The 25,789-nt window shown below is 42.2% G+C and overlaps 1 protein-coding gene across 2 annotated transcripts; it reads right to left on the reverse strand.

Annotated features, from left to right (window-relative positions):
- Positions 1-9,348: 9,348 nt before the first annotated feature.
- On the reverse strand, positions 9,349-18,084 carry pgap4 (post-GPI attachment to proteins GalNAc transferase 4). Of its 2 annotated transcripts, none has more exons than XM_026172019.1 (2): positions 17,929-18,084; positions 9,349-12,097 (listed from the first exon to the last, which is right to left on the reverse strand). In XM_026172019.1, exon 2 carries the CDS (start codon positions 11,849-11,851, stop codon positions 10,646-10,648), a length of 1,206 nt encoding a protein of 401 aa, XP_026027804.1. In that variant the 5' UTR covers positions 11,852-12,097; positions 17,929-18,084; the 3' UTR covers positions 9,349-10,645. The 2 variants fall into 2 exon arrangements, with proteins under 2 accessions (XP_026027804.1, XP_026027803.1); XM_026172018.1 differs by having other exon boundaries at positions 17,923-18,084.
- Between the last annotated feature and the right edge of the window lie 7,705 nt (positions 18,085-25,789).

Raw genomic sequence — 25,789 nt, forward strand, 5'->3', positions numbered from 1 at the left:
TGAGAGGAAGGAAGGAAGGTGCGGCTGGCACGTCTACAATTGGAGGCTGAGGAGAAGGCCCAGAACAGGCGGGTTCAGCTCGAAATAAGAAGGCTGGAGATCAGTGTTGGTCAAGTTACTTGAAAAAAGTAATCAGTAACTAATTACCGATTACTCCAACACCACTAGAGGCAGCAGATAGAGATAGGTTAGAGGGACCCATATCTGTCATGGAGATAGACAAAGCAATTCGGGGTATGAAGACAAGAAAAGCGCCGGGCCCTGATGGGTACCCAAGTGAGTTTTATAGAACATTTGCTCCCGCACTGATTCCCTTACTTTGCAGAGTATTTAAGGAAGTTCTTGATAAAAAAGCTCTGCCCCAAACAATGTCACAGGCCTTGATCTCTGTACTCCTTAAGAAGAATAAGGACCCACTTAAATGTGAGTCATATCGCCCAGTAAGTTTACTTGGATGTGATTATAAAATACTGACCAAAGTACTGGCAGCTAGAATTGAGCTTGTTATAAGTAAGATAATACATCCTGATCAGACAGGGTTTGTTGCAGGTAGACAACTCTCCAGCAATCTCCGCCGTCTGTTCAATGTAGTATATACTGCTGGAGATAACATTATGCCAGAGATTGTGATATCCTTAGATGCCCACAAAGCCTTTGATAGAATAGAGTATTACTATCTATTTATGGCCCTCGAGAGATTCGGCTTTGGTCCAACATTTTGCTCGTGGATTAAAATAATTTATTCGAGCCCCCAGGCTATGGTGAGAACGAATAATATCATATCTGAACCCTTCTCTCTATTCCGGGGAACAAGGCAGGGGTGCCCTTTGTCACCCCTGCTCTTTGATGTGGCAATTGAACCCCTTGCAATGATGCTGAGACAGGCTGCTGAATTGGTAGGGATACAAAGGGGGACACAAAACCATAGGCTGTCCTTATATGCTGACGATCTCCTCCTTTTCCTGTCAAACCCTGCCTATCCCTTTGCAATACATAAGGATAGATTCACATATTTAGGTGTTAATGTAACTAGTAAGTATAAAGATTTACTGGACTATAACTTTAAAGTTGCACTGGACAAAGCGAAATTAGATATGGAAAGGTGGGCATCGCTCCCCTTATCATTAGCAGGGAAGGTAAATTCTGTTAAAATGAATATACTGCCGCGGCTCCTCTATTTATTTCAGACGATACCGATTTTCATTCCTAAATCATTTTTTAAGGAATTGAACAAATGTACGTCTGCCTTTATTTGGAAAAAAAAACTGTCCCCAGGATAAGACGGGAGTTTCTTGAGAGACAGAAAGAAGAGGGAGGCCTGGCTCTGCCGAACTATATGCACTATTATTTTGCTGCTAATATACATAAGTTGTTATTTTGGGTCAAAGAGTTAGATGAGGATGAAACCCCAATATGGGTTCATATGGAAAGGTATGTCTCTAGTCCAGTGTCCCTGCGCTCCCTGGTCTGCGCTCCTCTACCCTTGAGCAAACATCTTTACACAAACAACCCGGTGGTATCTAATTCTCTGAAAATTTGGACTCAATTCAGATCACATTTTAAAAACAGAACCGCCCTCCTGTCTGCTCCCATCTATGGAAATCAATTGTTTCCCCCAGCCCTCGGGGGAACAGCCTTTAGGGAATGGCATAGAGCTGGGGTGGAATGTGTCAAACATCTTTTTAAAAATGGTACTTTTATGTCTGCTGCTCAACTGGAAAAGGACTATGGAATCTCCTCCAAGACTAATTACTTTAGATATTTCCAGGTTCGGGACTTTGTGAAAAAGTCATTCAGCCCCTCCCTCGAGCTTCCACAAAGCGGATGGATAGACGAGTTGATGGACACAGATCCGCCTGCTAAGGGGACAATCTCCACACTATATACACATATTCAGAATGTGGCTTCCCCCTCCCTGGACAATGTAAGATGGAAATGGGAGGAAGAATTGGAGCTGGACATTTCAGAGGTTGACTGGGGGGGGGGGGGGGGGGGGGGGGGCTGTAGATCTAGTACACTCTGCTTCTATATGTGTGAGACACGGATTGATACAGTTCAAGGTGTTACACAGACTCCACTTGTCACGGGAGAAACTGGCAAGAATGTACCAGGGGGCCGATCCGACCTGCCCCAGATGTAAACAGGTGCCAGCCAACTTATGCCACATGTTCTGGTCTTGTTCCAGGCTGAAAGACTTTTGGGCTAACATCTTTAGAACATTCTCATTCATTTATAATAAAGATATGGAACCAATGCCTCTGACAGCCATCTTTGGTGTGGCACCGAGGGAAACTCAACTAACAGCCTCTCAGAGGAAGGCAATAGCATTCGCCTCATTGCTGGCTAGGAGATTGATTCTATTTAACTGGATAAAGGCAACACCGCCATCCCATAAACGCTGGGTGGAGGAGGTGATGGCACACCTCAAATTAGAACATCTCAGATTTACTATACAGGGCAACACCAAGAAATTCTTTAGGGTCTGGCAGCCTTTCATTTCCTATTTTGAAGATGAGTTTCCATCCACTCCATAACTGGCAACTCCCCCCCCCCCCTTTTTTTTTTTCCTTCCTCTGTCTGGGTATAGTTTTGTCTTACACTGTGTGGTAGGACTTGAGTTCGAGCTTTTCTGTATGAATGGTATGCTTTCTGAAAACTCAATAAAAACACTTTGATTATTATTATTACCGATTACTCCCCCAAAAAAGTAATCCCGTTACTTTACTGATTACTTACTTTCAAAAGTAATTAATTACTTAGTTACTTAGTTACTTTTTAGAAACACGATTTACAACCTGAATAGGTGATAAAGCGATAGATCTTTCAGCCCAGTTCTACTTTTTCTGCATAATCCATCATACAAAATGTAATCAAATGGAAAAAGTCTCTTTTTAAAACTTGTTTTATAGGTTTTAACTTTATGCATCAAGCAAAAATTTAATTATATGCAACATTCTCTGACTCGAAGAAATTTGTTTAACATTTAAACTTATTTTCTGCACATTCCAGCACATAAAATATTTTTTTGTGTGTGTTTACACTCACTCTTTCAAATAGATGCAAGTAAAACACAGCAGAAAATAAATAAAGTCAAAGACTCAGCGGTCCTGTTGCTCTATTTTCACCTGTAAAGCAGGAGTGGGGTAGGCGGAGGTGTGCTCTGGTGCAGGTGTGCAGCGGTCAGTTGAAGAATCCGCGAGTTTCTCTGTGAGTTTCCCATTACGTGGTAGTGCACTCCCGCTGCTTGCTTGGAAGTTTAGGGGTTTTTCGCTGTAAAAAGAAGTTTTCTTCCCACGCACGATGGACGCTAATGTTTTTGTCACTTTTTATGGAATCAAACTCAAAGTAAGGTCAGTACTTCCACGCTTTAAACGCTGCACGCTCATACTCTCTCCCGCACTCGATATATGATGCACTGTTGATCTGCACACAGCTGTTGTCACTAACGGCGCACTCGCTTACGTCACTGTCGTGAGACATTCTCGCAAAAAAATCACGGTTTTAGTAACGCAGTAACGCAGCGTTCCTACGGGAAAGTAACGGTAATCTAATTACTGTTTTTGCAATAGTAATCCCTTACTTTACTCATTACCTGAAAAAAGTAATCAGATTACTCATCTCTGCTGGAGATAGAGGCAGATAAAGCCGTTAGGCTGTGAAAGCTTGAGCTGGAGGCTCAGTCTCAAGCCTCATCTGTCTCTGCTGACAATTCCGGTTCCACCTCCTCGTCCGCTTCTCCTTTTGATATTAGTAAGTGCATTACTTTAGTGCCTGCTTTTAAAGAGGCTGAGGTGGATTCTTATTTTGCAGCATTTGAGCACATTGCTGGTGCTTTGCAGTGGCCTAGTGAGATCTGGCCCCTTTTATTACAGTGTAAACTAACTGGAAAAGCCCAAGAGGTGGTAGCTGCGCTTCCCTTAAAAGACAGTTTGGAGTATTCTTGTGTTAAATCAGCTGTGTTGCAAGCATATGAATTGGTTCCAGAAGCATACAGGCAGAAATTTCGGCTACAGAGGAAACGTCCCTCCAAAAACGTATGTGGAGTTTGCCAAGGAAAAAGGTATCCTCTTTGACAAGTGGTGCTCTGTAATGTAATGTAATGTAATGTGCTAGTCCCCATAGGGAAATAGTTCCTCTGCATTTAACCCATTCACCCAGTGAAGCAGTGGGCAGCCACCTGTGCAGCGCCCGGGGAGCAGTGTGTAGGGACGGTACCTTGCTCACAGGTACCTCAGGGTAGCCGTTCAGTGGAGTCGAACCCCCGACCTTCCGATCATGGGGCCACCACTCTACCTACTGAGCTATCCCTGCCAGTGTCAAAAGCCAGTGATTATGATTCATTGTGTGAACTGATGTTGCTGGAAGACTTTAAAAAGTGTCTTCCAGAGAGTATAGTGTTATACCTGAATGAGCAGAAAGTAACCACTTTAGCGACTGCAGGAGTTCTCGCAGATGAGTATGTGTTCACCCATAAGTCCTCTTTTCTGGTTAAAGAGAAGTCACAGTTTAGTGCCGCGCAACAGGCTCGCACTGTTAAACCCTTAGGCTCTAAAGAAAGTCGAGATTGTTTCTACTGTCATAAACCGGGACATGTCATTGCGGACTGTTTGGCCCTGAAACGCAAAACCGTGAATTCTCAGCAACCCAAAGGTGTTGCCTTTGTGAAAGCGGCGTCCCATCCTGAGATGCTTGATTGTGGTGGTAAGGTGCCAGACCCTTGTTTTGACCCATTTATCTTTGATGGTTTTGTATCACTAACTGATAAATCCACTGATCTAAAATCTGTGCGCATATTGAGAGACACTGGAGGGTCTCAGACCTTAATACTTTCTAGTGCTTTACCTTTCTCAGCAGACAGTGCGTGCGGATTTAATGTTGTGCTGCGTGGAATAGAGATGGGTTATGCTCCCAGACCCGTTCACCAGGTCTATATCAAGTCAGAACTCGTTACGGGATTTTTCCCCGTCGCAGTATGCCCAACCTTACCCATAGAGGGGGTGGCCATGTTGCTAGGAAATTATAATGCGGGCGGATTAGTGCGTCCTAGTCTGGAGGTGCTGGATAAGCCCCTCAGTTGTGATGCCCCAGATGTTTCTGTGACCCTAAAGCTGTACCCAGCCTGTGTGGTTACTCGTGCCCAAGCCTGTAAAGATGGTGACGTTACCCGCGCTGATTCTGTGTTGATGACCTCATTTTCTTAGGAGGGTGCCGCGTTACCTGACGACAACAATGTTTTGTCTTCCCCAGACTTGGTGAATCCTGAGGAGCCTGGTCCATCTGTAAAAGATATTCCACTGCCTTTGACCAGAGAAAACCTGTCGACAGCTCAGATAGCTGGCGAATCATTAAAGCCATGTTTTAAGCGTGTGGTAAGTGCTGAGCAAGCCAACCATGAGCAACAAGCCTATTCCATAGAACAAAATGTGCTAATGTGTCAATAGTACCCACCTGGTGCAGGAAGTGTGGACTGGGGTCAGGCCAATGCTCTGGCTAAGCAGCTCATTGCCGTTTCACAAAGAAAAACGAAACACACTTATGATAAGGCTTCTCTAAAAAGACACCTCAGAGTAAGTGATAAAGTACTTGTCTTACTTATTTTACTCACTTATTTTTACTTGGTTACCTTAAAAGTACAAAATCCCTGCTATGCCACACTTCTGTGTTAACTGCACCCGACTTGATGCAACCATGCAAGTTAGAAATTGACGCCAGTGCTGTTGGGGCTGGAGCAGTACTGTTGCAAAAAGACTTGCAGGGATTGGACCACCCCATTTGTTATTTCCACTGCAAATTTAATCAGCATCTGTTAAGTTACTCCACCACTGAAAAGGAGACATTGGCCCTGTTGCTAGCTCTTCAGCACTTCCATGTGTACTTGGGGTCTGGCACATTGTAGCGTACACTGATCATAATCCACTTGTATTTCTTGCCCGAATGTTTAACCACAATCAAAGGCTCATGCGATGGGCCTTGCTGCCACAAGAGTACAATTTGGAGATTCGGCATATAAAAGGATCAGAAACTGTACTAGCTGATGGCCTCTCCCGGCTGTGATTATGACTTGTTTTGTTGTCTGTCACGAATATTGAAATCTGTGTATACAAAACATAGTCTTGTATTTTAAGGGGAGGGGTGTTACGGCCCTGGGCCTTGGAGAGAGTGAGACTACCCTTTTGTGCTTATGCAAATCTAAGTGTGCCAGACCTCGCGGACGATTGGCTGCCTGGAAATCCCATGACCACTCCATGACCAATTGACTGGCTGATTGTCTGCACCTGGGAGTATAAAAGGCTGAAGATCCTTCACACTAGGGGGGAAACTGCTGCTCTGAAGTGAACATGCAGTGGCCTCCTCGTCTGCTTTGCATGTTAAACCTGTTTGCTGTGTTGCTCTTTGTTTAAACCTGATATACAGCTCAACTTAGTTTCATTAGAGTTTTGTGATCCTGGCTTGCCTTAGTTACCCTTAGCTTTTATTTTGTGTGCCGCCAGCCTGCTTTAGTTGACCCTTAGCTTTTACGCCTGACTGTTTCGTTTGTTCTTTATGTAATAACTATATGCCCAGTGGTCTGTTGAACAGCCCTGTCGGTTTTCTGTTTAAAGTTTGACATTAAAACCTTTTACTTTACTCAGTTTTGTGTGGGGGGGCTTGTGTACGTTACTCCTCCCCTGACACCTAGCAGAGGGGGTCGTAACACAGTACTCTTGCTGCATTAGAAAAAAAGAGGCTTTCTCTTTGCAACCCTTCCTTGCATGACGTACTTGTTGCATGGGGCTTGTTCAGTATTTTTCCAACTGTGCTGTCATGATAACTGATGCCTGCAGAGTCTGAGATCTAGCTCTTCTTCATTGCCTCTGATTCTCTGTGATTATCGACCTTTGGGCATTTCATCTTGGGTCTCCCTCCTTCTCCTGCTGAGGTGGAGACAATTTGTCAAGATGTGTGGCTTCAGGTCTTTGGTACTCTTGGGGGATGCGGATGGCCCAGATCTCATACATACACATCATCTCTCTCACTCACTCACACACAAAACACAAGGAGATTGTTGATTTGTATATTTGTATTTCTATTTGTACTCTATCCATTATTATATTTTCCTTCTTTTTTCCTATTTGTCTTCAATTTCTTTGTGCTTGTTACTTGTGCGTGTTAAGAGAGGGTGTGAATAAAGTAAGGCAGTAAGACAAAGCAATGATTGTTATGCCTGAGCAGTATATTAGCTATGCTCAGCAGAGGACCAGAGCCAGGAGGCACACCACAGTGCTCCAGACCTCTCAGCTCATTTTGTTCAGAGCACAGAGAGAGGGGATGAAATTGAAAGTTTGGATGACCTGGAGTTTAAACGCTTTAATCAGACACCAGCAACAGATCACAGGATAAAGGGAAGTACAGGAAAAACTATGAACGCTCAAGAAAAGGTGGCTGAAGGGGAATGATAAGGAAAGAACCCCACTAAATGGCATGGACACTGTTTTTGTTCATCACCACTGCTAGAGGTGGAGGGACGCAGTGCAGAGGTGACATCAGATGACAGCACAAGACATCCTGCCTGCCGAGAGTTCATGGACGATGTAATCATGATGACTTCATCAATCCAATTGATGAATCTGACAAAAAACACCTTCAGCATCCAAAGGTCAGAGATTCTAACCCAAGAACAAGGGATCCGATGTTTTGGGAAGAATTATGAGAGCTCTCTGAAGGACACTGCTAATCTCGGGGACACCAAAGCTCAGCTAAGCACCTGGCTCATGGCAACAGCTTGGATGGTTCAGCTTCAATGTTTGTCTCACCGTGTGCAATGAAGTCCAGAACTCCCCATCTTTAAAACCCCATCCAGCACCTTATTGGGTTTATCCTGAACAGTAACAAAGATGGTGCTTGAATACAAACACCCAGAGAGACAAGTAACTCAAAACTCAAAAGATTTATTGTATTAATTGTAAAATCAGTAAAAGAATCACAGTGAAAACAAGACATGTGAAAATCCAAATCAGAAGTGAAAATTGAAATACAATTTTTCAGCTTACTAGAGTAAAAATATCAGTGCTTGAAAACAAAAAACAAACAGCAGAAGTAGTTAAATGTATCACTCAGTTCAGGTCATTCAATAATTCTGACCAACATCCATACAGAAGAGAAGCATTAAAGAGAAAATCCTTTAAATCTCACACAATTTTAACTCAAATTAAATATTTATGACAGTGAACAGTCACATCAATATTGATGATTTAGAAATGAAATACATCCAGTGTATATATGAGAAAGCCAAATAACCCAAATAAAAACCGAAGCAGTCAGCTCTGATAACTTCTCTTGTACAGCCACAGCTAAAGTGAACATCTATCTTCTTTTAAACAAAATATTAATAATTTTTCCAAATCAATGATTTGATTTTAATGATTTTCTTTTATTTAAAACTGATATTCTGTCATATTTTAATTTATGTTCTAAATGTGTGTGGTGTGTATTAATTAATAAGTGTTCTTTATAGGTAAAGAAAAAAATCAGACCAGTAATCATAGATAATGGCATTTACTCAAACCAGCCACAAATAAAATATAACGCTTGTAGATAAATCCGGTTTGTCACTTAGCCCTTTACCAAATAAATTATCTCCTGTCAACACAAAATAATATAATTAAGACATTTTGTGCTTTCTAATATTTCAGTCCTTAATGAATTGCTAACATTCACTCAAATTTAGAAAAAAAAAATCTAACAAAAAACGAAGATTAAAATAAGGCAAATTTGTGATGTATGTGATGTGATGTGTACATTTGGCAAATTTCTCATTTTCCCGTTTCTGGCCAAGATTCACTTTGATACTCTCTAACGAGCTTGCAGCCAGTCAGTAAAACAGAATTTCGGTGTTTTTAGGAAGAGCAGGCGGTTTTTGTTTCAGAATCAGCAGGAAGGAGTGTTTGCTCAACCAGCTCAGCATTGGATTACAAAACAGAAAGCGTTTCTGTCTACTGAATGAACTCATGGGCAGTGTGTCAACAAGTACTGTGAACTTCAGTGATAAATGTGCTCTTATCAGTGTAAGCTTTATAGGAGCCACATGCAAAAGGTTAATAGCAGTAACTAAGAAATCCGATGCTGACGGGGATCAAGGAGACCAGCAAACGTCTAATTCGGCTGTCTCTCACCCTTTACCCTCCCCTGTTGCTTGTCATGTGTTTCTTTGGTGTATTAAGAGTTTTTTCATGTGCAGAGGTGGGGTTTTTTTTCTGTTCTCAAACTGATCTCCCTGTTGGAGGTCAGTCTGGGGGGGGGGAGTTATCTTTTTCTCCTTATCTTTCCTCATGTGGTGCATTTTCCATTGTTATACCTCTCTGACCCGTCTTCCCCATGTGATGTTTTTTGTAATGTATGTATGGTCGGAGGGTAAGATGGCACCACCATTGCATGCAATAGGTCGGAGGCCTTATGAAATTTCCCCTTGTGGGACTAATAAAGGTATATCAAATCAAAGAGCAGGCCTGAGCTGAAACCAAAATTTTAGACTGTTCATTGTGAGTGAACCGCCACTAGTGTACATTCTGTTACATCACTAAACCTGTTAAATTAAAACTAAGAAATCCACACGCAAACCAGGAATGTCGTCCTCAGACATTAGTCTTTCATGAGCCAGGGCTCATATTTCATCACCACATGCTAATACACACACAGGCATAACTAGAGAAAGAAAGCGAGTGTGAGACAACTGAAAAGAAAATCTGCAGCAAACAGCAATTAGAGCTGACTTCTGAATGCTCGTACCATTTTGGAGGAAAATCCCAGGTGGCAAAATACGGATATGTTTAGCTTTTATACAATATTAAAACCTATTTCAATCTAAGAGTACAACAGCCAATGGCTCTACCCACTTTCATATTTGCAAAAGGTTAATGTAAATATGTAAACACGACAGGCGACTAAATCAGCTATCGCTCTCACACACCAGTTCCACTGTAACTTAACTTTAGAAACTTTAGGCATAGTCTGGTGAATTGGTCTCTCCTTACTCTAAGGAGTTACATTTTATTTTACTGTGATTATTGTATATAAAAAACGAATAAATCCTTTAACAGTCAAAGGACAGACAAAGGAAAAACAGGCATTCTGGCAGCATCTGGCTTCTTTTTTAAAAAGGTAAACAAAGAAGAGAACCGTTTACATTTTTTTTTTCAGAAGGGTCCCACACAGCTCAGTGAGAGTGGGTTAGATGATTTGGCAATAAAGAAGTGGCAGAGGCTTTCAAGGTATGGGTCAAAGTAACATTTTCTGCCATCTAACATTTCTATATAAAATAATTTAGGACATGCTATTTTCCTGCATTAATTTGTGTGGTTTTCAACCTCTTCTGAAGAAAAACCATCACCACCTTTTACACAATTTGTGCAGGGTGGATTAAAATAAATGTATATCAGAGAGATGGAGAACTAAAAACACATGTGCGTCTACAAGCTGGAACGTAGACATCTACTAATATATCGATCGAATCCCTTGATAGTTTTCAATGCAAATCACCAAACCAACATTCACTGAGTAATTTGTTAAGATTTCTAAAGAGTCTAGAAGATGGTAAAAAAGCAAAACCCAGGAAGGAGAAACCAGATTAAAGTGAACCTTGCAGTCAGAAGTTCTTCTTCTTCTTCTGTTAGAGGAGCTTGGGCCTGGATGGGTTAGCTCTGACTGAGGAATAAGCCCCAATGTGACTGATGAGGTTGGGTTCTACACTATGGGACCTCTGCCCAGGGACTGTCCTGGCCATTTGATACAGAACAATGTCTTTAGCATGCCCTTTGTAGCAGAATGAACTGTCTAGATACTCAGCCACCCTTAATGAGGCATTGCCAGGGAACAACATGGCTGGGGTGCAGCACTCGGTAGCTGGCGAGACGGCATACAGCTGTGGGGAAATTCTCCGGACTTCTAGAAGGTAATGCCGCCCCAACAACTCTGCAGCGGTCATAAAGTATAGAGTGAAAAAGAGGAGATGGGTAGCGGACAGGGTGAACGAGAAAGAACAAGGGTTCCAGTAAGGAAAGCTGAGGAGGAGAGCCGTTGCGCCAACCAATCCCAGCCCCACCCACTCCAGAATGCGGTATGGCTCAGGGTTCCAGTAGCGTTGTAGCCTTTCAGGATGATATAGCTTGATGTAAAGAGTGTGAAGAGCAAACCTACGTGACAACAAATCCTTTATAACAATGAAAAAGTCATTTCTTGGCAAAGCATCATCTTCTAGAACGACAATATTTTTAGGCTTCACCAGATCCCAGCCTCTGCGGAGACAAAAGACATAATCCCTCTTCTCCTTTTCAAAGGTATTAATTCGCTCCTGTATGCTCTGCTGCTCCTGAGGTGAACGCCGGACCACCCTGAAGTGGCTCTCCAGCACCTTGGCATCTTGGTTTTCCTGCGGGCCACTCTCCACATCACAGACCAGCACCTCCGCGCACTTCTGCTCCCCACAGCTTCCCACAATGTTACTCAGCTGCAGCATTACCTGGAGCAGGTAGTGGTAGTCCCGTGCCTCCTTCCGCCTGGCTGTTACCACAGTGACCAGCAGTTCAGGATGTTGAGTGAAGTTGTTGAATCTGGACGTTGCTGCAGTTGAAGAGCTCTGCCAGAAGTGCAGAGCCTCCTGACCTCGATCTAGGCTTTCCCGCAGCACCACTTCACTCATAGAATCGAGGTACATGGACTTAATGAAGTAGTAAGAGTACAGCAGACGATGGCAGCACAGAGGAAATATGACACAAAATGTGATGATGGACAGGGCGAAGGCTTGAGTGACTGTGCTGGACCATCGCAGGTACTGGCTCAAGAACACTTTCCATCGAGGCATTGGGGAATTTGTCATGTGATGACAAAAAAAAAGTCAAAAAGAATCTGCTCTGGAGGATTTAGGTCAACATTTACAGTGTCCCAATATGATATAGCAGTCCACTAGCACTTACCACAGCAGTGAAACGTAATGACTGTGGCTGAATAAATGGCTGTGATCTGATAGCCTTGTGGAAAATGAGTCAGCTATTGGTTCTTCTTCTTGTCCACAGAGTGGTAAGAGTTTCAGCTCAGTCCTTGTGGTCTGTTTCTCCACTGATGTCTGTAGAGAGAGACAAGGTATTTCTCAGTTATAGTTTTCAGCTATCCTTTAGATCCTACATTAGAAAACTACTTGCTAGTGGTAGTTCATGTGGAAAGTTTGACACAAACTGGAAATGGAGCACAATAACATTCAAAGTAAAAAATTTGAAACCTTTTCAAATGTATTGCAGTGGTAAGCACAACGTTTTATTTTGAAGGCAAACATTCTCTTTTTCTAGTTTGTACCAGATTTTTGTTAAATATATTCTTTGCATATTTAATGATATAATACAAATAATGAACATGAATTTTCAAGGATAAATGTTTTCTTCTTTTTAAAAGGCATTACGTTATCAGATTATTCCATGATAAATCAGTGAGTGCATGCCATGTGAACCGCTTGGAATCAGCAATTTGTTTTTTTATGTTCGCTTATACAGTGAAGGCAAATGGCCTGTATTTGTATACCGCTTTACTAGTCCCTAAGGACCCCAAAGCCATCCACTCATTCACACACTGGTGATGGCAAGCTACAATGTAGCCACAGCCACCCTGGGGCGCACTGACAGAGGCGAGGCTGCCGGACACTGGCGCCACCGGGCCCTCTGACCGCCACCAGTAGGCAACGGGTGAAGTGTCTTGCCCAAGGACACAACGACCAAGACTGTCGGAGCCGGGGCTCGAACCGGCAACCTTCTGATTACAAGGCAAACTCCCAACTCTTGAGCCACGATCACCCACAAGGCATGCAACATTTTACCATCATATCATTACTGTATGATGTATAACTATAGACAGTACATGGGGCTGGTTGAAATATAGCTTGTTTTCCTCGGATCAAAAATGAGCCCAGGTTTATGGTAAAGAAGTGACTGAAGTGATTGTTTGTGAAATTGTTTGGGCGACTGTGGCTCAGGGGGTTGGGAAGCGTATCTGTAACCGGAAGGTTGCCGGTTCGATCCCCGGGCTCTCTGTCCTGGTCGTTGTGTCCTTGGGCAAGACACTTTACCCTACTGGTGTTGGCCAGAGGGGCCGATGGCGCGATATGGCAGCCTCGCCTCTGTCAATCTGACCCAGGGCAGCTGTGGCTACAACCATAGCTTGCCTCCACCAGTGTGTGAATGCGAGAGTGAATGAATAGTGCTTTGGGTGCCTTGAAAAGCGCCATATATAAATCCAATCCATTATTATTAAACCTTCAAATTCTTGTTTTGTCAGTTTGTAACGCTGGCCCATTTTTACTCCCTCCTTGCACTTTCTTAATCAAGCATTAGCAAACATGAATTTGAAAAAGATTTTATCCTTAAGGAATCACACCTAGACGTTGAGCCTGGTATAAAATATAGATGGAAAGGACATCTTTTAGACTGTTCTGACCACTTGGTGATATGACCCATTAAATCTACCCCAAAAGCGCTTTTGAAGATTTCTGAGCTGTCAGAAAACAAAGAAAACATCCATGAAATCAATGCTTGTTTCTGTTACTTCACACATACCTGGTATAAAGTTCTTATACAAATAAATAAATAACAGTCTTCTTAGATTTAGCTTATGTTATATGGAATGACCCTTAAAAATAACCCTAAATGCCAGAATGTTGACATTGCTCACACACACCTAAGTAAAGTGAGAGAGGTATTGATTATACTGAACTCCTCCTTCACTGTGGTGGTGGATACAAAACCATTAGTTAATTTAAACATGTTAAAAATGTGAGTACCAAAATCACAGGTGGGAAGTAACAAAGTAAAAATACTTATATAGAATTTTCAGGTATCTGTACATTACTTAAGTATTTATTTTTCTGACAACTTTTTACTTTTACTCCCTATATTTTTAAACAAATTTCTGTTGTTTTGTTTTTTTCAGCACAACTCCAGAAAGACTGCCGGTACTAGGGTTGCCAACTCCCTGAAAAATAAATAAGGGACACCTCGTGGCCAGGGCCGGGCGACCCAATTGTCTTCACCCTTCCCAGTGTGGTGAATTTTCTAGCTCTTTTTTTGTGTGTGAAATTATTTTTTTAACCATTTGACTTGAATTTGATTTAAGTAGATGCATATTCTTTGTGATATGAACACATGTGAAACAAATGATCATTTAGCCATTTATTTTTAGCTCACAATGACAACATTAACACAGTAAAACAGGTCTCTTTCTTAAACAGAAGCCTGTCATGCTTAACTTTTGAGAATATAAGTAAATCTTTCTTTAAAAGAACTCTGTCCTGCTTAACTTAAAATAATAGAAAACAATAGAAAGAAAAACATTCTTGTAACAGTGCACATTTAGTGCATTTAGTACAATTGGCTTCAGTTGAGGTATTATTTCAGCTTTTCTAATGCTAATCAGCTGCTCCTGTTTGTAAACCCACTTGTTCCCATGATTATGCATCATAACTCATCATCATTATTCATCTATGTATTACTTTTATGTATTAGTGATCTATTTGTTGTAATCATCTATCCTTGCAGTTGTTTATTACACAAAATAAATTATATTATCACACTTCTGGCCACATAGCGCTGATATTCATTGCACATGCCCATATTAACTTTTTCCAGCCAGGTGTTTTCCTTTTCCCATTCTTCCCTTTCTCTGAGGGGAACAAACATTGCTGCTCTAATGCTGGGCTCACACTGTGCGGTTTTAGGCCCATTTTGAGCCGATTTTTGAGTGATCGGACCGATTTTGGCCTTCATCGTGCATCGTGTAGTATACGTGGGGTAACGAGAAGTGATTAACACCTCACGACCAGCTCCCGATCATCAATCGCTCGTGAGGGTCTCACCACAGCCGCTCACACTGCTCACGCGCAAACACGTAAACGTTGGTGTAAAAGATGGAGCAGCACGGCTGTGCAGCGTGTGATCTGGACACAAGCGATGGAGGCACAACTTGTAGAACTTTGGAAAGCTCATCCGAGCCTTTTCGATGTGGCATCACAAAATGATCACGACCACAACAACCGTGAAAATAGTTGGATTTACACTGCTGCTCATTCACAGCTGCCTGATCATGTTTTTCATTAGCAATTTAGCAAAGTTGATGGTGGTGGTGTGTCTGTGTGAGTGTAAGACGGAGAGAGAGAGAGCGCGACAGATTTTCTGTTATAACCTTCATGTTATGGAGGCACAGTGTGAGCTCTCAGGTCGCATCAGAGCATCGGGCGGTATAGTGTGAGACCCTGCATCGTGACCTACCAACTGCGAGTCAATCGTGCAGTTTGAGCAGGAGCTGAATAACGTGACTGAAAAAAATTGCACAGTGTCTGCTCAGCTTTAGGTGTACTGTCGTCCGAGACTTGCACCGCAGTGTCGGCGTTTGTTTCCCTGTTGGCCATGCTTCTTGTTGTGGTCATTTGTTGTCTTCCGGTATTTTCTCCGTAAGCGACCTTTCCTCGACCAATGAGATGAGTGGTAATCTGAATTGTCATACTCGTAAGTGTGCTGTCAGCTCATTGGTCACAAAGCAGGAGAGGGGCTGGGAATTATGTTTTCAAACAAAGCGTTAATTTCATTAAAAGTTATAGACTACTTTTGATTCTCACTGTATTACGGGACAAAGTGCGTCCCTTATTAGCTCAATACGGGACGTGTACTTTTGTTTCGAAATACGGGACGATTCCGTATTTTAAGGGACGGTTGGCAACCCTAGCCGGTGTTGTGCCAAAAAGTGATTGTCTGCCAAAAACTGATTTCCAGTGTTTCTGTGTATTTTTTATGTGTAATATCTTTACGTATGTTCGTAAATAGACTTCGGTGAACAGGGGATACAAAGGGGTTACATAAAGAATTAAAACATTATCTGTTTTTTAAGTATCTTTACAACTTGTACTTACATTATAACCAATCCGGTCCTTTATCCCCACTTAAAATATTTTTACAGAACTATTGTAATATTTGCTGCCATTTCTGCTGTCCTGTTGGGCAACTTACTCTTACAAAATACATTTTTAATGTTAATGAGATTTTTTTTACTGCATAAATAAAGGTTATATAAAAGTCGCTGCCAAAAACTGATTGCGGCTTGTATCTTGCTACACGAATGTTGTTTGTGGCTCAAGATGACTTTATGTCATCCATAAGGGATGCATTTGACATATGTTTAACATATTATAGCCCAACAAGTTACTTATAGCACTTTAAATATGAGCAATCGCTTTTTGGCAAATACCGGAAATCAGTTTTTGGCAGACAATCACTTTTTGGCACAACACCGGTACCCACAAGTTGCTGTTGTGCTACTTCAGCATCTAGCTAGCCATACAGAAGAGGAGCAACAATAAAGGTGTAACATGTTGTGGCAGGTTATTTCAAATGCAACTATAAGCTCAGCAAACATTAGCAAACGCTCAAACTGCTTGTAGCACAGTGTGTTGCTAGCTAAAGGTCCAACTGTTGTATTTCACAGAGAAAGAAAATAGCTAACTTCACTCAGAGATGGGGAAAGATAAGAAAGGCAGGAGAAGAAGAGAGGTTAGATTTAAAGATAAGGACTGCTCAGTTCAGCTGGATAAACTGGAAATTTGAAACTAACATGCAAGTCCTCATGTTTTTAAGTCAGATAGGGTCCTGACATGTGACATTGCTTTTTTTTTTTTAAATTGTGAAACATGCTGCACAACAAACTGAGGCAGACTAACTCGCATTTACATGATTTTTAATAAGTTGCGTTTCTCTGAGTGTCATGGGTCCCTGTGTAGCTTCAGCATTGTCTTTGAAGTGTCTTTGGGTGTTTCCCTACCCCAAAGCCCGCTTTTTCTACAGTCTTGTGTTCCGGTGATTGTCACCGGCAATAGTGATAAAGGGTAAAGTAGGTTTGGGGCGGATTTCACCCAGTGATAGTGTTAGTGTACAAAATCAGGCGATCTTGATTTTTAGCGATAATATTCTTGTTTGCTCTAATAAGGTTGCTCTGCAGGTTAGTGCTGGATAAACAGGTTAGCTTGCTGTACTGTGATGGATTTAAAGTAAAGAGCAGTGTGTGACTGGTGCACAGTGGCTGCCTAGTAAAAAGTTAGTACAAGCAGTGTCCTCTCAGTGTTGAGGATGGAAATCAGCCAAGACAACTTATGAAACGTCTGCTGACATCTGGCTGAATTCAAGTGTGTACATCCACAAAGAGCAGCTGGTAGCTGATAACAGCCTGTACATTAAGAACATCTGCTGGAGCTCTCAACAGAAATTATTGTGAGTTGTGATTCTTTCCCCCACACTGAGCGATTACATCTGACTTTAGGAAATTATGATTCTAGAAATACTCCACGCATCTACGTGTTGCGATAACCCCCGTGACAAGACGGTAGCCCGAGTAAACGTTTGCTAACAGTAAGGAGCCAGCAATCAGGGAAACACTGAAATCTTCCGTAAAGGAAGTGTGGCTCACATAATATGCGCGTTCACGTCGCTATTTTTAGATAATAAACTATATCGCGCTTTAGTATTTACAAACTCCGCGCGTGTGCCAACAAAGCCGTGGACGCCAGTAAAGTAGAAATAAACTCAAGAAATGTTACTGTGCTTTTTTCGCTGTGGTCGCTTTATTTTTTAAAAGTGAATAACAGATGACACCATACGGCAAGAAACACGGTCTGTGTTTAAACAGCGCTCTCTCTAAGCTCTGGGTAACACCACGGATCAGTCAAAGTTAGTAAAAACACCCAACACAGGATTGTTTGCGCTTAACGTGCCAGATTAAATTCTGTTGCTCGCGCCGTCCCAGCGCTGTGAAATACGGATCAAAGATCACGTTACGCCGCGTGAACCATCCGAGAATGAGGAGGGCCTCAATTCAGACATTCTGAGAGAAAACACGGCAGACAAATAAATAAACAACACTTACACTTACTTGCGGTCGGTTTCCGTTCCTCGCTAACATGACCGAACATCACAGCAACCTCCCCTAAGATACGGCAAGTGACCCGCAGTAAAATACCGTATTACTGAGAACACAGTCGCAGAGGTGCATACTGCTCCTGATCAGCAGGTGGCGCCACCTGACACAAGAAATGCATACAGGAGGGGTCTTTTTTTCTGTTCTCACTAATGAAAGCTACCTTCCGCTTCTCCCTTTTTCACGACAGCAGAAAACTCTCAAAAACATTTTAAACACTTATCAGGGACACAGAGTTGAGTGTGATAATCATAATACTGCACACAATAAACACTGCAAAAGGAACAGCTCAGCCATAAGTGACACACATACACACAAACATACAAACAAACATATTTCATCCACTATTCAATGATTTAACAACACAAACTGAATCAGATTAAAACATACATGAACATCTTCACTTTTCTGCACTCCTTCCTGTTAAAGAGTAAACAAATTTCTTCTATACCACCAAAAGTTATTTATCATCTATTATCAAAGATTCCTTTATTGTCACCGTACAGGGAAACTGGCACAAGGTTTACATTTCAGAAGACTATTAGCTGAGTCTGCTGAAATGACACGTGGTGGAAGAACTTTTAAAAACCCTTACTTTAAGAAAAGTCGCAATGAAACAGTAATAAAACACGCTGCTATGCAAAAAGTGTAAAAAGTAAGAATATTTTTTCTGCAGAGAAATGTTTGCCATCAGTGTTAAATTGATTAATAGTACTGATGCATGTGTTTAAGGTTGAGCTCATTTAAAAACTTTATATTCTGTTTAATAAATATATATATATATTTATATATATATATAAAGTATCATATTCTATAAATGGTGCATTTTTAGTGGTTGCCCTGTGAGGACCACAAGTCTAAAGAAAAATAATTTTTTTAAAACCCCTAAAAACAGTTATTCATGAGCTCAGAAACACAAGCCTTGAGTGTGTGACATGGTTAACTGTCAATCTGCAGGGGATTAAAAATATTAATGAATAATAAAGATCGACTGTTGGCAAACAACTGTTACACCTGCACTTGGTCAACTTAGTAAATGGACTGGTTCTTATATGGCAGTTTTTTACTCCACCTGAGTACTCTAAGCATTGCCTCAATCATGCCTCAACCATATGCCTCACTCATCCATTCATGCAAGCACATTTTTCTATGCTTAAGTGTTTTCTATCTAACATTCACACATTTATACTCTGATGGATGCGTTAGAGACAACTTTGGTCCAGCATCTTGCCGATGGATATTTGGCATCTACACTGGAGCAGCGTGGGACTGAACCACCAAGTTTCCCATTAGTTCTTACCTACCTAATGAGCTACAGGTAGCCACTTACAAGTTTTGTTAGCCTGGGCATGAGAAGAGCTGCCATCTCATCAAGACTTGCTAGTGTAGTGTTATTAGCAATTTACTTCACACTTCCATCCTCTTTACACTACACATGTTGCCCAAGGTGGTTAGTAAGAAATTATTTGAACTTATGTCTACCTACAGATTTGGCAAGTGCTGCTAGGTTATTTGTCAAGAAGCAGTTGAGGTAAACAGTAGGTAAATGATTTGTTAACAGTTTGTTAACCTTTAATGTTTATTCCTATGTGTTCAGTGACAGATTCTGTATGTAAGTCTCAGCTGACAGAGATCCACCAGCTTACAGGAAAAAGAGTGAGGTAACACCAGCATAGTGACGCTTTGCTCATTATGCCATGGCATGCTAGACACTGCCAAGCCTAGCCTAGGAAAGATTCCCTTAATGACTCCACACCTGTAAGACACATGCTGGGCTGCTTTACTGGTTTTTAACAGCCTGGAAATGAAAACCTACTGTTTAAACGCAATATTGCAAAAGAGCTTTCAAGGAAGGAGGAGGTCCAAGTCACTGACTCACAAAACTATCAGGTTTACAGACTAAAAACTGTGATCTCATTTCTTTTGGGAAGGGCCAATCCCTGATTGTGATCAAATGTGCCACTCCTTAAATCCAGTTAAACTACATAAAGATGAAGGGATCAAGGAACGCAAAAAACAAATTTTTCAAACGGTGTTGCAGTTAATCTCAGCAGGGAATGAAATCCTGCTAGCTACTATGACCAGAGAGGCCAAGTACAGGTTCACTAAAGAAGTGGACATTGCTAAACATCAGCACTCTGAGAAGATGCAGCAGCAGATCTCAGAGAATGACTCGGCCTCTGTGTGAAAAGGTTTTAGGAATATCACAAACTACAAGCCTAAAACCCCCCACTCCACTGACGACTTGCTCTTGGCCAACACCCTTAACGACTTCTACTGCCGTTTTGACGAGCCATCAGGCAGCCTTCACACCTCCAACGGCCCCAACAATAGAGGCACTTTGGACACTAATTCCCCCACCTCTCCCCCCTCCATAGAGCCATCACCACCTTCAAACTGTTCACCTGCAACACCCCCCTCCTCACCCCACACAATAGAGGATTTCACACCACCTCCTCCCACCACAACTCTTCATATTCATGAAGCAGATGTGAGGAAGCAGTTTAAGAGTCTGAATGCTCAGAAAGCTCCCGGCCCAGACGGCGTGTCTCCTGCCACCCTCAGACACTGTGCAAACGAGCTGGCCCCAGTGTTTTCTGGCATTTTCAACTCCTCACTGCAGGTATGTCATGTGCCTGCCTGCTTCAAGTCCTCTACCATAATCCCTGTCCCCAAGAAACCTAGGATCACTGGACTAAATGACTACAGACCCGTGGCTCTGACATCTGTGGTCATGAAGTCATTTGAGCGCCTAGTTCTCTCCCATCTCAGGACCCTCACGGCCCCCCTCCTGGACCCCCTGCAGTTTGCATATAGAGCCAACAGGTCTGTAGACGACGCCATCAACATGGCCCTACACTTCATCCTGCAGCATCTGGACTCCCCAGGAACCTACGCCAGGATCCTGTTTGTGGACTTCAGCTCTGCCTTCAACACCATCCTTCCAGACCATCTCCGAGGCAAGCTTTCCCAGATGAATGTGCCTGATCCCATCTGCCGGTGGATCACTGACTTCCTGACGGACAGGAAGCAGCATGTGAGGCTGGGAAAGAATGTCTCGGACTCCCGGACCCTCAGGGCTGTGTTCTTTCTCCTCTGCTCTTCTCCCTGTACACCAACTGCTGCACCTCCACCCACCAGTCTGTCAAGCTAATAAAGTTTGCAGATGACACCACCGTTATTGGGCTCATCTCGGACGGGGACGAGTCTGCCTACAGGAGGGAGGTTGAACGTCTGGTGTCCTGGTGCAGCCACAACAACCTGGTGCCGAATGCCCAGAAGACAGTGGAGATTATTGTGGACTTCAGGAAGCACACAGCCCCACTCCCCCCCATCATCCTGTCTGACACCCCCATCACCTCTGTGGACTCATTCCGCTTCCTGGGTACCACCATCACCCAGGACCTGAAGTGGGAGCCCACCATCACCTCCGTCATCAAGAAAGCCCAGCAGAGGATGTACTTCCTGAGTCAGCTGAAGAAATTCAACCTGCCAACACGGACGATGATGCAATTCTACACTGCAATCATCGAGTCCATCCTCACCTCCTCCATCACCGTGTGGTACGCTGGAGCCACTATCAGGGACAAACAGAGACTGCAGCGTGTTGTGCGCTCTGCTGAGAAGGTGATTGGCTGCAGACTCCCATCTCTGCAGGACCTGTACACCTCCAGGACACTGCGGCGTGCAGCTCGGATCTCAGCTGACCCTTCTCACCCTGGATACAGTCTGTTTGACCTGCTCCCCTCAGGCAGGAGGCTCCGGTCCATTCGCACCAGAACCTCTCGCCATAAGAACAGTTTCTTCCCCTCTGCTGTTGGACACATGAACAATAACCATATGACTGTCCCCGCCACTAACACATGACCCTACGCTGTGTCACTGCATCATTTCATGTTTGGCACTGATCACCACCTGCACTCATGTATATATCTTTCTACGTAGCACTCTTAATTCTTATTCTCATGTATATATCTCATGTATATCCCATGCACATATCTTTCTACATAGCACTTTTAATTCTTATTCTTACTTTTATTTTTTTTTCATGTCTATTTAAGTGCTATTTATGACACTATGTTTGCACTGAAGCACCGCAGCAATTTCCTAATGTTGTAAACCTCAACATCTGGCAATAAACCCCATTCTGATTCTGATTCTGATTCTGATTCTGACCTCCACAAATAGTGACTGAATTTTCATTTAAAATCAGCAAGAAAAAGAATCATTGAGAGATGCAAGAATCTTAGAAAGAGAACGGTCTTTCACTGCAGAAGGATGGACTCCAGTTTAAAGGCAGTTTCATGTTCATTCTGTTCAAACACTGCTTTGTACAGGAAGCCAATTCTACCAAACTTAATGTAGACATAGGGATTGCCTATTGTTTAAGTATTTACTGGATTTTATTATTTATCTCCTGCATCGTGACAGACAAACAAACTATCCACAGTGGATTCTGCATCTCGATGACTGGACTATGCAAGAATTTTAGTTTAATTACAAATTTTCTAACTACGTGTTGAATATGAATAGAGAAAGACAGTCAGCTGTCGGGCCACAGGTCTACCTGGTGTTTTGGTTGCTGGCCTGCTTCTGTGGGGGTTGTGGTCTGGGGTGGCTCGGGCCTCTCAGTTGCATGGTGGGCACTCCGCTGGCTGTGAGGCAGTTCTTGGGGCTGGGGGTCTGGGGCCCCATCCTTGGCTTGTGCTGGGGTTGCCGGCCTGTCTGCTGCCTCTGGTTCCCTGGCACTCCTGCCCTTGGCTGTGGGAGCTCTGTCCAGCTTCCCTCTCCCCCTGCTGGGGTGGACGCACATGTGTCATTGGGATGTGTGGCCTCAGGTTTTCAATGCTTTTATGGGGTCGTGGATGCTGGGGCCTCCAAGAGATGCTGCTATGACTTAGAAAGTAGCTGCTTATTTTTATTATTTCTTTCTAACTAGCATAAAAAACATTCGCTAATGTAGATTAGATCACAAAAATCTCAGAGATTTTCAGAACTTTCAGAGATACAAGTCTGGTGTTATATTGGTAATTGCCAGCCAAGAAGCTGATGCACTTTATTATATTTATTGGGTAAATATTTTTATTGGTATTCTGGTCTTCAGTGTTAGTTTACAGTCCAGCTTCAGTAAAAGCAAGTCAAATTCACATTTACTGTCAATTGCCAACATTGACAGGTAAGAGTAGACCACATTCACCTTTAATATTGCTTTGGATCAGTTTATGCTTTTTATTAGGTTGCAAATTCTATTTCTTTGTTACATTTAGTTAAAAGAAACAGGTAAGATAGGACATGTAGCCAAAGTCAACAAAACGTTATAAAGCTTCTGTCTTCCCTGCATTCATTGATGATGATTTCACAAAACGAATGTAGATCCCCAACCTGCTGTTAAAGTAATTACCGTAAGATTATATTTTTCTTCATTTCTAGCTGAGTATGTTTATGTGTGATTGTCAGTACAAAGGTTTGTGTCACGGCTGGCGGGGTGAGCCGTGCGGTGTTGGAGGAAAAGGAGGACCCAAAATGCGGCAGTGACTGATGATTCGAGTGACGTTTATTTACAAGTGGTGGAGTGACAAAAACAGGCAGTGAGGCATGACAAAACAACTGAAGAAACCTAAACTGGGAGAACTAAATGACAAACCCGAGAGCATACAAAAGGGGTGCAGGGCAGCAAGCCGCAGAGACAGGACCGAAAACAGACGAGCCAACGACGAACACAGACCGACACCCACTATATATACACACACAAGGTAATCGGGTAATCGAACACAGGAGGGAAGAACAGCTGATCTGAATACACATGATGACTGGAGGACACAAGCTGAACACAATGACAACAGACACAGACCTTCAGAATAGAACAGGAAATTCAAAACACGAACCTTCAAAGTACAGCAGGAAACAGGTAGGGCTGATAAAACACTAAACTTCAGGTTCAACCCTAAACTAATACAAAATCAGAATAAACACAAGGCACAAAAATGACCCAGGACCATGACAGTTTGAGGAGAATGAAGGAAGAGAGGACAAAGAAATTGTATGATAGCAGGAAGAGCCAGGTGAGCAAATTTGCACATAGTTAAATGGAAAAACAATTATTTTTGACATAATTCACATAGATTTTATGGATGCTTTGTGTGATTTCCAATAGCATATGATACAAATGGTAGCACTTAACATTTAAAAGTTTGGACTTAGAATCTCCCCTGGTTTCTGTGTTCACCAGCTTTGACTATCCAAAATGGTACTCTGGTAATTTGGGGGATTTTATATTTTTGGAAACAGAATTCAATCTTGTACACAAGCTTCAACTGACAGAGGTCCATTAATTTACAGGAGGAAGAGTCAGGTAACACCACTGTGGTGACACTTATTATGTTATGACATGCCATGACAAACCCAGCCAACCCAGCCTCCACAACTGTAAGACACCTGCTGGGCTGGTTTACTGGTTATTACAAAAACTCAGTTCTCATATTGTGGCTCAGACTACTGTACAGTGTATCAACTGTGCTGACAAAGAAAACTTTGAAAAATCTCTTTGGATTGGTCGCCCTTGATTATTGTAAAATCAGCTACATTCATCACCGCCCCATTGTCCTCCACCCCAGATCATTTTGGAGGCTAAAACAGTTATCCTGGCTTTTTCTTTAGTACCTGGTGGAAATGCAACTAGGTTTTCAAAAGGTTGTTGGTCCCCAGGGAAGTTTCTTTGCTGAACTCTGAATACTAGAAATAATAGCTAATTATTGGTCATTTGTACTTCTGGAGAGAAAACTGATAAATTTTTGTGGAAATGGAATCCTACTTAGCACTCAGTATTTAAAAAAAACAAAACGGAAGGTTGTTGCGTATTAATTTGAGTATAAATCAGAAGAAATATTGGATATTAATTAAGATCACTTCTGTGGGGTGATGAATTTGTTTTGGGTTGTTAGACATAACTACTGATGTTATTCATTTCACTGCTTGCCACGTTACATTCTTTTAAACTGGGATGTTAAATGGAAAATCCATTGTGTTTTGATGGCTGTTATGCTAACCCAACACTAAAGCTAAAAAAAAACCCAGATTTTAACATTTATAATGATTGCTATGAAATTTTACCTTCAAATATCAAATATCTATGTGGGGGGCATTTGTGGAATGGTACATCTGGCAACTTTCAAACAGGCAAGGAAACCACACCAAAACATGTCCAGAAGTAGCAGTATTATCCACATGCAATGTCCAATGGGAAGTGGTAGGAAGGGGCAATCCACCCTCCATGAACATGTCCCACTGAGCCAAGGGTCAGCAAACCCCAGACCCAAGCCCAGGCATACACCAACACAGACTGACCATGGAAAACTTTGTGTTATAGAATATTAAATACCACCTAACTCCTTATTACAATCCCGGGCATTAGGTGCAGCTTTTTTGTGTGACTAATATACTTTATTTAAATTTTTTTGTATTAGTATATATTCTTTACCTTCTTAAATATCCTTTTATAGATTCTCTCTTCCTTTCCTTTTCATATTTGTTTTTGTTCTTCTCAGTACCACAGGGACAGCACCTAATTTCATTGTACTCGTTACAGGGACAATAAAGCTATTCTGATTCTGACATACCTTCAGAAACTAGTCACTAGCCACTTTTCAAATTTGAAGTGTTTTATTAGTGCTCAAATACGGGACTTTTTTCCATATATTATTATTCATATATTTCAAATATATATATATATATATATATTGAAAAATTTAAAAACTTGATATATAAATGGGCGACTGTGGCTCAGGGGGTTGGGAAGCGTATCTGTGACCGGAAGCTC

Source organism: Astatotilapia calliptera, chromosome 6 (assembly GCF_900246225.1).
Source record: "Astatotilapia calliptera chromosome 6, fAstCal1.2, whole genome shotgun sequence".
NCBI classification, from domain to species: domain Eukaryota; kingdom Metazoa; phylum Chordata; class Actinopteri; order Cichliformes; family Cichlidae; genus Astatotilapia; species Astatotilapia calliptera.